Genomic DNA, 13,649 nt, shown 5'->3' with positions numbered 1-13,649 from the left:
TTTTAGCAAATGGCTGCAATATAACAAAGAGTGAAAAATTTAAGGGGGTCTGAATACTTTCTGTACCCACTGTATATGCTTAAGATCCACATTAAATACTGAATGACCTTCAGTGTAACACCATGATGTACAACCTTAAAGGGGTCATATGATGCGATTTCAAGTTTTCCTTACTGAACTTTGATTTCAGTGATTTGGACTATGAGATGGACACTTGCTTCTTGCACTCTATGTTGCACTTTACTTTTGCTTTAAAAAAAGGATTTCATAGAAATTTGGATTTCATTTGGTTTAATAAAATATAGTTTAATAAAATATTCGTAAGTAAAATTGTTGATTTTTTTTGTGGGAAATTAATCGCTCAGATTAATCGATAAATTAGTAGATAGATTAATCGAAATAAAAATAGTCGTTAGTGGCAGCCCTAAATGCCACCAGCAGTTTTATTCAATAAATAAACTGTGAAGCTTCAGTTTGTTAGCTATGCTAGGACTAACTTATTTTTGCAACTCAACCATCATCCAATAAATCCACAATAGGTATATTTGCACAAGTGTGTATATGGATGGATGGATGTTTTTTTCTCCATTTTGAGAACAGAAGTGTAGAAGTGTGTGCAAATTTGTGTGTCTTATGGGTGTGAGGTACTGATGGCACATGTGTGCTTGTGTATGTGGTAACATGAAATTAGTGAAATGCCAGCCCTGCCCAACACAACAATCTACATAGTGAGCCAAAGCAAACAGTTCTTAATGAACAGTGAAGTCACATGCACACCTCTCAAGCGCTCTCATGAGATGTACTACTGGGGTCAACTTACATAGCCCTTCTGCAAAGCACTTACTAAAATCCCAGCCTGCCTACTGTAGGTAAGAGATTCTTGCAAAAATGCCATGCATTTAGAATTGTAAAAGTGTATTGTGTGTTACATACTTTGTAATATGTACACTACCATTCAAAAGTATGGGGTTGGTAAGATTTTGAATGTTTTTGTAAGAAGTCTCTTATGTTCATCAAGTCTGCATTTATTTATGCTATAAAATATTTTTACAATTTAAAATGTATTTCTGTGATGGCAAAGCTACATTTTCATCAGCAATAAATCCAGGCTCTTTAGTGTCACATGACACTTCAGAAATCATTCTAACATGCAGATTTGGTGTCCAAGTAACATTTCTTATTATTATAAATGTTAGAAACAGTTCTGTCAAAGAGCAGAATGTTACTGTCATGCCTGCTTACGGCCTTATATTTAAAGCACAGAGTTAAAGGTCCATCAAGGCAGATTCACATTGTCCTCAGAACACACACCATGTGCTCTGTGGCAGGAAGTGAACTCATGGTGCGAGCTCATTTCCTATAGTTCAGTGTGAGCTCAATGTACCGCCCCTGGGAGGATTTGACAGTAGCCTGTTGGAGGAGAGGTTTTCCTGGCAATGTGTTAATTGCTCTGAGAAGCAACTGCACAGATGATTTTGTCCCCACACTAGCTTGTTTTAACAACCTGGTTGTTACAACAACTGCGTTGCCATGAGCTAGCCGCCCTGATGATTACGTATGTGAGCAACACTTGCTCTGTTTTCAGTATTCAAATTCAGTACATAATAGGGCTGTGACGGTCGCCGTGACAACCGCGGTGGTCTACTGCCACCGGCGGTAGTGCACGTGACGTCACGCACTCTATAACAAGCATAATACGAAGTTTTGTATACAAGTGTAATAACAGTAATAACAGTAGCGGAACAGTGAACCGTGTCTACACCGGACACGACACCGCCGCGTCGCAACAGGTTGAGTCTGTCTAGTGTCTACACAGGACATCTGAACTCTATATCAGTACCTCATAAATAGGACAAGGCAGTTTACTGTCGGGGATTTGTCATGTCGTGTCGCATCCAGTGTAGAATCACTGATTACAATGAGTTTTATAGTATTTTGTGGCGCCGCGCAGCTCGCGTCCTGTAGGGATTTGAGACTTTAGTCTTTGCAATTTTACAGAAGAGCTTGTAACACTCCAAAGAGAAAGGAAAAATTGAAATCGCATCATATGACCCCTTTAAGAGAAAAAGTGACAGAAGCAGCAGTTGTGAGTGGGGTGGCCAACCCTAGCCCCGCCCCTGCGTTAATTGCGTTAAATATTTTGAATGCGTTAAACTGAAAAAATAATCGTCTGCGTTAACGCGCTAATTTTGACACCACTAATATACAGTATATATATCAAAACCGTGCCACCGGCGGTAGTTGGTCCATTACCACCGCAGTGGTAAAAATATGCCACCGTCACAGCCCTAGTACATAAGCTTTCATGGAGAATCTGATTTGTGAACAGATATGTATTACTTTAAAGGCTCAAAAACCTAAACCATTATAAAATAGACATGAAGTGTGGTGTCATGGCCATATCTACATACATTACTGTTTAAAAGTTAAGGGTTAGTAAGATTTTGTTCATGTTTTTGAAGGAACGCCCTTATCCCCACTAAGGCTGCATTTATTTGATGAAAAATACATTAAAAACTATATAAAAAATATAAAAACTATGAAATATTGTAAAATATAAAATATTCAATTTAAAATAAGTTTTCTATTTTAAAGGGTTAGTTCACCCAAAAATGAAAATTCTGTCATTAATTACTCACCCTCATGTCGTTTCAAACCCGTAAGACCTTCGTTCATCTTCGGAACACAAATTAAGATATTTTTGATGTAATCTGAGAGCTGTCTGACCCTGCATAGACAGCAATACAACTGAAATGTTTCCAAGTCCAGAAACGTAGCTAGGAGTTCGGTAAAATAATCCATGTGACACCAGGGGTTCAACCGCAATTATACGAAGCTACGAGAATACTTTTTGTGTGCAAAAAAAATTAAAAATACGACTTTATTCAACAATTCGTCTCCGCGTCACCCTGTAGCGCCATTTTGGAGAGTATCAACAACGTATGCTGAATTGTTGAATAAAGTCGTTTTTTTTTCTTTCTTTTGCACACAAAAAGTATTCTCGTAGCTTTGTATAATTGCGGATGAACCACTGATGTCACATTGATTATTTTACAGATCTCCTTGCTACGTTTCTGGACTTGGGAACATTTCAGTTGTATTGCTGTCTATGGAGGGTCAGACAGCTCTCAGATTCCATCAGAAATATCTTAATTTGTGTTCCGAAGATGAATGAAGGTCTTACGGGTTTGAAACGACATGAGGGTGAGTAATTAATGACAGAATTTTAATTTTTGGGTGAACTAACCCTTTAAAGTATTTTAAAATGTAATTTATTCCTGTGATGGCAAAGCTGAATTTTCAGAAGCCATTGCTCCTGCTGCCAGTCTTCAGTGTCACAAGATCCTTCAGAAATCATTCTAATCTGCTGATTTGGTGCTCAAGAAACATGTCTTATTATTATCAATGTTGAAAACTGTTGTGCTGCTTATTATTTTTGTGAAACCATGATACATTTTTTCAGGATTCCTGATGAATAGAATTAGAAAAAAAAAAAAATATATATATATTTTTTTTTTGTAACAATGTAAATCTCTTTACTTTCACTTCAGATAAATTTAATGCTGAATAATGGTATTATCTTCTTAAAAAAAATGTACTCCTTTGAACAGGAATATATCTAGATAATTACATTAAAGAAAAATAAAACAATGAAACATACTGACATTCCCACAAAATTCTTTAGTACAGAATTAGTTTAAATATGCATGCATTTGATGTATGCTCCAAATATTAATATGTAACTACATAAAATAATAAGCGGAAATACAGATCTGTTGAGAGCCTGCATTGTTTTCAATGGCCTATCAACAAAATGTTGACATTAATCGGCTAAACAGACTAGGAAATTTATACATTTGTAAGTTTATACATTTGTAAGTTTATGTATATATATATTTTTTTATTTATTTATTTTTTACACAAAACTGTACAGTATAGATGTTGAACATCAAAATGCAAATAACCACCTTTAGCAGTGCTAAAAATATGTTTGTTTGTTTTTGTCTGTGTTGTACCTTGAATAGATTCATCTTGGGAACCCCAGAGTCATTCTCTGGAGGGGGCTTTCTGGAATCTTTGGCCTCTTGCCGATGCCGCTGTCGCACAATATACTCATATGTGCTAAGCCTGTTCCACACTAAAGGAGAGAATGAGACGGAGAATCTGATACAAAATGTCTTCTGCTGTATCACCTATTCACATCACACCATTTACAATGCCATTCAGGACAGGAACCATATCTACAAATTATTTATCGTACATATTATTCATATCATTAGGCAAAAAAAGTATGGATGTGGATGTTTATTTCTGGTTTCATCTCAAAAATAGGTTGGAAAGTGAAACCAAGTTCTTTTGCCTCTTTTGCCCCCTTGTGGCACACAGTGAGATGTCACTCATGCATTACAGGGCTCCATGTAGTATACAGAATTTAAATATCTATCTTATTTTACGCTTATATTTCTTCCATTGTTTATTTGATTCAGCTGCAAGTCATAAGCTCTACTCCAACCCGACAAACCCACAGCGGAAAATGTTTAATTAATAACAGCAACAAAACATCAAATAAACCCAGAACCAGAGACCGATCATAGAATGACTGTCTTTGTCGTTGTGGCTTCAGAAAATGAACTGATCTTGCCTGTGGTGTTTTGTTGTCATGGTTACCGAGGCTAGAACTAAGCTACACAGATCTGCCTGAGCTGACGGTGGACAGCATGTGGCGGTGAGTGACTGTTTCATGGTAATCAAGCTGCGTTCTCTCTCATGCAGAAGAATTAAGACTACACCAAAGCCTGAGCTCAAACCCATCTGTTGGCATTGTGTAGATATCGACCTGATTATTCCAGGCATCAGAGGAATACACCTGCACCTGCAGTTCAAAAGGCGCAGGCAGTAAATAGTTAGTTGCAGTAAACCCCGCTTCAAAGATATATGTGTAATGATATATGCAAATATATGCATGTTTTAATTCAAAGTGTGCTGCACTGACTTTTAATGCATTCAGCTCCTTATTAAATTCCTTTGAGTGCATTATTAATCAGGCCAGGGGAGGCATTTGAGTTTAATCCTAGGTTAATATTGAAGGCAGAGGTGTGCATTGCTGGGAATGTTCTCTCAAACACTACCGTTCAAAAGTAGGATTCAGTAAGATTTGTTTTTAAAGAAATGAATTCTTTTATTCAGCAATTTAATTGATCAGAAGTGACAGGAAATACTTTTACATTGTTACTATTTCAAATTAATGTTTCGATCCATCAGTCCTGAAAAAACAAATGTATCAGTTTCCACAAAATAATTAAGCAGCACAGCTTAATTTTCAGAAAATGTTTCTGAATTTCTGAATTAACATGTGACACTAAAGAGTGGAGTAACTGCTGTTTAAAACTATTTGCCATCACAGGAATTAATTACATTCTAAAATGTATTAAAATAGAAAAGTTATTTTAAATTGTAATAATATTTCACAAAATTATTGTTTTTACTGTACAAATAAATAGCACTTCTGGCAAAAACATTTTTAAAAATCTTGTAGGTAGAAGAGTGTACTCACTGAGGTATATGTGGAAGCAGAGTAAGTGTCCCAGCAAGAGTGCAGACAGCAGGCCCAGAGCAATGGTGACTCCTGCTAGAGCGGGAATGGCTGGACCAGACGTGGTGACTGGAGCCACCGGCAGAAACACAAACCACACCACAGATTCATTCCTTACTGCAGACACACAAAACCCCCCAGAAAATTAGAGTTTGACATGTGGACAGAAATCTGTGAAAATGTGTAGTTTGTTGTGTGTAGTGTGACCAACTTTCAGTGCATTCAAACATGCCCACAAAACACCTCTTACTTACCCTGTTGAAAGTGCTTGTCAGATCGAAGTTTTGATGGGTCCAAAAAGAACTCTATAAAAACATAACTAGCAATAACTACTACCAAAATAATCCCCAGGAGAGCAGAAATCACACTATTGAGAAACAGCCTGTGACAAATAGAAAGAGAGAGAAAGAGAAATGAACAAATACACTGTGTTTGTTTTTTTTTACTAAATGTTTTTTGTATACACTACTGTTTGAAGTCAGAAATACAGTTAAAAACAGTAATATTGTGAAATACTATTACAATTTAAGATTGTTTTCTTTTTTAATACATTCCTGTGGTGGCAAAACTGAATTTTCAGCAACCATGATATCACATGATAATTCAGAAATATTCTAATATGCTGATTTGGTACTCAAGTAACATTTATTATTATCAATATTATTATTATAAATTTTTTAGGATTCTGTGATGAAGAGAAAGTTCAAAAGAACAGCAATTACTTCAGAAATATTTTTTTGTAACAATGTAAATGTCTTTACTGTCACCTTTGATCAAATTAATACATCCTTGCTGAACAAAAGTATTAATTTCTTTCAAAAAAGAAAAAAAGAAAAAAAAAACAACAGACCCCAAAACACGTTATGCCACTTGTAAAAAAAGCTGCATTAGTTATGTCATAGAGACTTTAGTCACACTGCCTGATCATGTTCATTTAATGAAAAGACATTAAGGTAAAAACACACATGACTTGATTCACTGGTCAGCATTCCAAAGGTCTGCCAGTGAAAATGAAACTCACAAATGAAATGAGTGTTTGTATGTGATGCTAAGCAACAGCACTTGATCTCATGATTGCTTTATGACTTCCATTTGAGAAAACATTAAATATGTCATAAAATCATGAAATGTTTCACATCAGCATTCTGGATATGGTGACAGACTACACAATAAAATGCTATATCTGAATATTACATCTCTCTCTGAATAGTTGGACACAGGATCCGCCTTGAAAAAGATTCACAGTTAAAATATCTATCTACCAGCTGCTGTCCATGGAAACGACAGGACGTGAAAAAAGGACCCACATAATGACAGACAGAGAAGAGAAAGTGAAAACAACTCACCAGTAGTTTCTGCTGCCCACACAATTGTTCAGCCATCGACAGTGGTGGTCAAAGCTCGCCACACACTTATTACATGCACTACAGTGTTTTGATTTAGGCCCCCTGGAAAGAACAGTGTTACAGGTAATTGGTTATGTACATGTTGCGGGGTACAAGACCTGCTTGAAAAAGTTGCATGCTTGGACACAATGCATTGTTAAGTACAGCGATAGGCAGAAAGGGTAGCATATCCTGTGAAAGTGCTAAGCGTAAGTGATCCTTGCCTATGTCAAGATCCACTTAAGAACATTAATTCAGCAGTGTAAACTGTAATCTGTCAGTTATTGTCAATTTGCACCTGAAACTTCAAGAAAGTTGTCAAATTAACTATATATGACAGTCAGTCAGCATTAGAAAGTGCTGCAGTAGTTTCGTCATTTCCAATTCAGGACTTAGATGTCAATGATTGTAAGCTTCAGTCACTTGTTCTTATTATACTGCTATTGTAGTCATATTAATAAAAACAGTAAGATTGGATAAAATGCAGAGGGTGTGCATAACAGCCATTTGACTACAGTTACAGAAATCTGAATAAAGCATCTGTACACATGCATACCTACACAAAACAGGGAAACAGAGAGCAGCACGTCTGTACTTACACATCTACTTCACAGAGGTAGCAGTGACAGTTCTCGATGACGTGTGCATGTTTGGTGCGGTCAAACACCGGCATGGGTCCCTTATAACTCTTAGCTCTGACATTATAATCCGCAGGGTCGATGGAGACGGCCATCAGGTGCATGAAGAGGTGACTGATAAATGTAATGCCTGTACACTGAGCTCTGAGTTAAAGACTGATGTTTAATCAAAAAGTGAGTCTCTCAAAAGACTAGCTGTATATAGTTCACACAGAGCTGCACAAAGATCCAACTTTGAATGGCTGCTACAGGGTAACATATGTATATTAATATGATGCAGATGTGTGCAGGAATAGCTTCTGTGTAGGCCATGTGACAAACTGTAAAACAAGGATACAATATATCCGGCTGGGATCCAGTGTGTGGGGAGCAGAGGCACAAATACACCGAAGCCAATGACAGCAAAGTAGAGATAAAGCATCCAGGCCAGGAGCTGGAAAGGGTGCGGGGGCCAGCTCCAACCATTGGTCCGAGAGCACAGGGGCACATCAGCTCTCCTGGGTACCCCCTCACTCACTGGGGCTGTGCGATTGGAGTTCTTACTGCAGACATCCATGAGAGGGGAGCCTCCTTCTGTCACTCCTGCCATTAAAACAGTGTAGAATTTTTACTTTGAACATATTACAGTCGTGTCTTTATTAGTCACATTGAATCAATGAAAGCAGTTAAATCTTCTGTTTATTCTGCAACAGCTATAGGCATTTCCTGGGTTTCTTCTGCGAGGCGTATTTGGAGTTGCAGCGCGAGAGCGCCCTCTGGCCTTCGGACGGAGATTTACTGCTGATCACAGAACCGTGCTTCACTGAAAAATACGCATGACAATCGCAGCTTCTGCCTAATCGCGATTTATCGCCTTTGCGATTTAATTTCGATTAATCGTGCAGCCCTTATTACAACTCTCTAAATTGCTAGTAAATCCCTCGCATATGCGACTAAATCTTCACTCTGGGCGACTAAATGATGTCTAATATTAGCCTAGTCTAATATTAGAGTTAGAGGCTAAGTATAAGTTTAGCACAGATATTTTCACTCGCCAAACTCTGACTGAGCGCTTCAGTTTCATTCTCTGTCAAGCGATCTCTGTTATTTTTCAATTCATCTGAATGGATGTGCAACGCACCTGTATTTGACGTACCGTAAACTGTAGTGTAAAGGCGCACAACTCGCCGTCACTTTGTCTCACACACACGCAAATATAGAGACAGAGTGAGATAGTCTTACATACCATGCAGAATAAACGCCCTACATGTAAACGATATTCTTTGTTGTATTTTCCTGTCAAAATAACAGCGTTCCTTTGGAATTCTTCAGCTTTTAAGAACTGCCGGGTTCTCCGGTAGAGGGCGAAGCTAATGCTCAAAGGACAATCTCATTGGCTGGCGCTCACCTATTTTTGTAGAAACACTAAATGACAAAAAAAATATCTTAAGCACCACCACCAGTCCTAAATTCTGTCAACATGACAAATATGTATTCATACATGGTTATTCTAATTACTAAAATTCTATCATCATATAATGCTTAATTATCATAATATCATATTATAATGTTTGACTGACTGATGTTAAGTGTACTTTCAGATATTTAAAAAGATGTGCTCTTTTACAAACATATACATATATATATATATATATATACACATATATATACACATATATATATATATATATACACACATGTATATATACATATATATATACATATATATAGTATATTAAATATTTAATATTAGTCTGGCGAGTAAACTAAAAAAATTTACTAGCCAATGGCGATTCTATTGCCAAGGTGTTCATAGAGAGTTGTATTACACGTTTGATTTGGCTCTGCAGACTTAGGCTGATAATACATGGAGCAACTTTGGGCAATGTTGCCGTCAATGGGCAACCAGGTGAGACAAAGGGCCCACGACCAATCAAATTTGTTACCCATTCTCAATGGGAAAGTGCTCAAGGCAACATTGCTCAAAAAAATTTGCCTGGAAAAATTGCTCAAAAAGTTGCCCCGAGTATCATCAACCTTACTGCTTTAAAGGAATAAATACCCAAAAACGGTAATTCTGTCATCGTTTAATTACCCTCAAGTTGTCCAAACCTGTATGACTTTGTTTCTTCTGTCATACATAAAAGACATTTTGAGAAATTTTGTAGTTTTATTTTTTGGTTTGGTTACAAAACATCCTTCAAAATAAAGAAGAAGATAAGAAGAAAGAAATCCATGCAGCTTTGGAATGAGATGACAGTGAATAAATGACGGCAGAACTTTCTACACATTTTAAAATAATGTCAAAACAATGTTTAAAACAGAGTTCGGAATTATTGTATTTTTAATTATTTCACTCAGAATTGATTGAAAAGGCTTTGTTTTTATAACAATTAGACAATTAGATTTATTGCTCATTTAAAAAGTATGTATATTAATGGTTTAAATAGTTATTATTATAAATTTTAGCAGACAGTCACTTGTAATTACACTTAAAAAAACATATATATTAATGATTGCTTAAAATGTTATGGCTAACCTACTTGCCACTTTTAGAGACATACAAAAAGGTTATTAATATGTAGATATCTTTATTGGTCACTGATCCACTATAACCAGTAAATTATGGTAAACCATAAAACTCACCTGCTCAGTTAACGTTACTGATGTCAGGACTCTGGCCTGCTCCGCCACATCTGAATCAGCCAACATTACCTGCACTGCTTTTTCTTAACACGAAAACTACCACTAACCTGACACATCTTTGAGCCTCATCCACAGCACCAACACAACAGCTCTGAGTGACGGCTAACGTTAGCTCTATCTTTGCTCATTTACTGTATCTGTAGCCTGAGAGCGGAGAAGGCGTCTCAGTAACCTAAATCTCTCATCCCGTGGGTAAACCAATCTCTTCTAGATGTAGTAATTAACTTGCAATAGAGCACCAAAGAAATACGAGGCTTGAAACTGACCAAACGTTAAGCGCTTGTTGTGTCCGTTGAGCACGACCGACTGTACCGTTAACTAATTATTCTGCAAACAAATCACATCTTACAGCAACCGCGCGCATCTCGACCAATATTCAAAACGTTGTATTCATCTAATCAATCGAAACTGCTTAAACGACTAAACAAATATCAACAAATAAAGATTGTATAATACAGCAGCGGCACTCAATCCAATATTTTCGGCATGTAGTGACAATTTGTGTATTAAATAGTTGACCGACGCACCCACATCCGGGAAAACCGTTACACGACACATTTTATTTCAAATTAAAAGTCCTTAGCACTAAATAACAGAAAAAAATGTTTACATGTAAGGTACTGTGTTAATTACAAATGGAAGTTTTTTTTTAATTCATAACATCAAATCTGATATAATCACATTCTTGTTTAATTCTTATTAGTAGTAGTAGTAGTAGTAATAGTCATTCTGTCAAATCCAGTTTCTTTGTGCTGTTGCAGTGTTTCTGTTTTACATCACAAGCTGTTCAGTGTTGCCCTGTAGGCAGTTTTCCAGGAGATGGCAGCAATATCATGACAAATCATACAACAAAATACATTAGTTCACTTTTGTTTCCTCAAAAGAGTAGTTTTGGAACAACAGAGAATTTACATTTTTTGGTCAATTACAATATTATTATTATTTTTCTGGAGAAGCTTACCCATTGTAATTATTATTTCTGTTAATTCTGTAATTATGTCAATGCAATGTGTGTGCTATGGTCATGTAGTATAGAGTGCTACTCACATGGTCCAAACGTCCATATCAAACTGTTCATTCAAAATTGTATTAAAAAAGAAAGAAGAAGAAAAAATACATTAAATATGCCATTTCACAACAGTTATGTTCTATAATGCCAAATGTCTAAACATAAAATGTCTATTGAATGAGGAGGAATGAGGTCTGGTACATGGAACAGAAGTTTGTTTGTATTTATTCACGTATTTAAAAGGCATTTTAAGGCTTCATTGCATTTATCTGTTATGTGAACATCTTACTCTAAGCACTAACTCATTTGTTTAGGTCGTTATATAACCATTATTTTAAAAAACACATTCCTATGGGGCATAAGAGCAACTCCTTCCAAAGGAGGAGGGAGTCTTTTGTCCTAAAGGAGATCCTAACTGAAATCACTATGGTTACTAAACAGATATGATATGAAACACACAAGAGTGTTAGATTCTCTATAATATGGCCCCAGATCAGATCGAGAACACATGATCATTTGTATGCATAGTTTGTGCTGATAAAAATTGTTGTTGTTCAAATGTGTGAACTGAAGTGGTTTTGTGCCATAGCCACCAAAAAGCATAGCATGTTTTGCAACTGCTGCATGCCGATTGGCTTTCCAGTATAGAACTTGACTATTTTAATTACTAGATGGCTTGATTTACAGTACATAGATAGATAGACAGACAACAGACTTCGAATGGAATTTTTCAAAGAATTGGCTATGCCAGTAATTTCCAGCTTGTCCTGTGGTGGGATGGCTCCTGTCAGGGAATGAGCACATCTGGAGTTCTGGAACATTTTGGCTAAGCAATTCAGTTCTTCAAGGAAAATTTTTTTGGATGAGTTTGTATCTAATACAAACATGGTTTTTCTGGATTATTTAGTGATGCACCTGTTCCAACCCCCGTAGTCCCCCAGAGGGAGTCAAATGAGGTGAGACTGGAGGGGTGACGCCGTTTTGAGCACGTCTACAGAACAGGCATGCTATTCTACGAATGTGGTAAGTAATATTTGAATGCTGCAACAAGCACGCTCCATGATAATTTGAACTTCCCAGCAGGATCTGCTGAACAATGAGCTCTATTTCTATCCCAGTTTGCCGTTCTAGCGGACATGCACATCACAAGGTTTAGCTAACAGTTTTTGGCTGAGCGTGGAGCTCATGTGGCCCAAGTAGTAAAAGCTAAACTGGTTTTGAAGAGAACGTTTGGGCTCTCTCTCTCTCTCTCTTGGCAGTGGTGTGAATGGTAACAGAAAATGAGGCAGGGGCCAGTGAGTTTACATGGGTAGGGACAGAGGCGAACCAAGATGAACTGGGGGCCCCAGGCAAAATTAATAGATGAGGCCCTTCTAAAAGATTATTTTGTTAATATATCTTTGTTACCTAGATATGTATTTATACAACATACAAAAAGTAGTTAAAACATATAATAGAACATAAATTCTTTAATTTTAAAACAAAGTGCTTATTCTTTAACAAAATATCAATCTTCATCTTTATGGCAGAAAATACTGTACAATACAGTCTTGAAGATACAGTACAATCTTCATATTTACAGTAAAATATGTATTTATATTGATTCGTGGGCTCCACACTGGCAGCAAGACACAGTACCCAGGGATGCAAACTAATCATGGGTGACAAAGATGAGCACCCCTCTCAAAATAAAACCCTACATTTTTTAAACACTTATAATAATTTAAAGCCTTTATTATTATTTTTTAACTCTACCAAAAATTCACTTTAAATGTTCACTTTCATTCATGAAGAAGACGAGTGGAAAACAAAGACTTAAGATGAAAATGACATGAAATTACCATTACATCCAGTAGATGGCAGCAAAGGATCACCCATTAGCTCAGTTGCCATTTCAACTCCCTAGTTTTTCTCACGTCTTGCTTTTGGATTTATTATAAAATGACGATGAAGTATATAAAATGCAGGAAGTTACAAAGTCTCATGTCATTTAAAAATAAATAAATAAATAAGCCCAGACACCAACAGTCTAGTATGGTAAATGATTTAAATACTTAACTAGTTAACTACAAATTAAGTTAATTACTAATGGTATAATAATTAAATAATGCATTAAATATTTTGGCTTTTTTTTTTAGATTTAATTAAAAAATTAAATTTTTTAAACATTTCCTGAAAAAGGACACATCAAAAGGAGTGCTTTAAGTTATCTTTACCTGTAGAAGCTGCTAAAGGCAACACAGACTTGTTGCTGCTGTAGTTTTGTTACTCTGAATTTACTCTGCATCACTTAAAGCACAGCTCTGTTGTTTTGACATCGGCTCGTCAGATAGTTCAGT

At 36.4% G+C, this 13,649-nt stretch overlaps 1 protein-coding gene across 2 annotated transcripts in view; it reads right to left on the bottom strand.

The window, feature by feature from the left end:
- Window positions 1-10,831, bottom strand: part of LOC107696687 (probable palmitoyltransferase ZDHHC1) — a 15,908-nt gene extending 5,077 nt beyond the window's left edge. For both annotated transcript variants that reach the window (XM_016497146.1, XM_016497145.1), the window contains exons 1-7: window positions 10,242-10,831; window positions 7,954-8,198; window positions 7,578-7,753; window positions 6,940-7,041; window positions 5,848-5,975; window positions 5,555-5,710; window positions 4,017-4,138 (exon numbers count right to left, since the gene is read on the bottom strand). In XM_016497146.1, the coding sequence (XP_016352632.1) occupies window positions 4,017-4,138; window positions 5,555-5,710; window positions 5,848-5,975; window positions 6,940-7,041; window positions 7,578-7,753; window positions 7,954-8,172 (903 nt within the window). In that variant the 5' untranslated portion in view covers window positions 8,173-8,198; window positions 10,242-10,831. The remainder of the gene's footprint in view (window positions 1-4,016; window positions 4,139-5,554; window positions 5,711-5,847; window positions 5,976-6,939; window positions 7,042-7,577; window positions 7,754-7,953; window positions 8,199-10,241) is intronic.
- Between the last annotated feature and the right edge of the window lie 2,818 nt (window positions 10,832-13,649).

Source organism: Sinocyclocheilus anshuiensis, unplaced genomic scaffold (assembly GCF_001515605.1).
Source record: "Sinocyclocheilus anshuiensis isolate Anshui unplaced genomic scaffold, SAMN03320099.WGS_v1.1 scaffold354, whole genome shotgun sequence".
Classification (NCBI taxonomy): Eukaryota; Metazoa; Chordata; class Actinopteri; order Cypriniformes; family Cyprinidae; genus Sinocyclocheilus; species Sinocyclocheilus anshuiensis.
The sequence above is the reverse complement of the archived record's forward strand: the minus strand, read 5'-3'. Positions and strand labels throughout refer to the sequence as shown.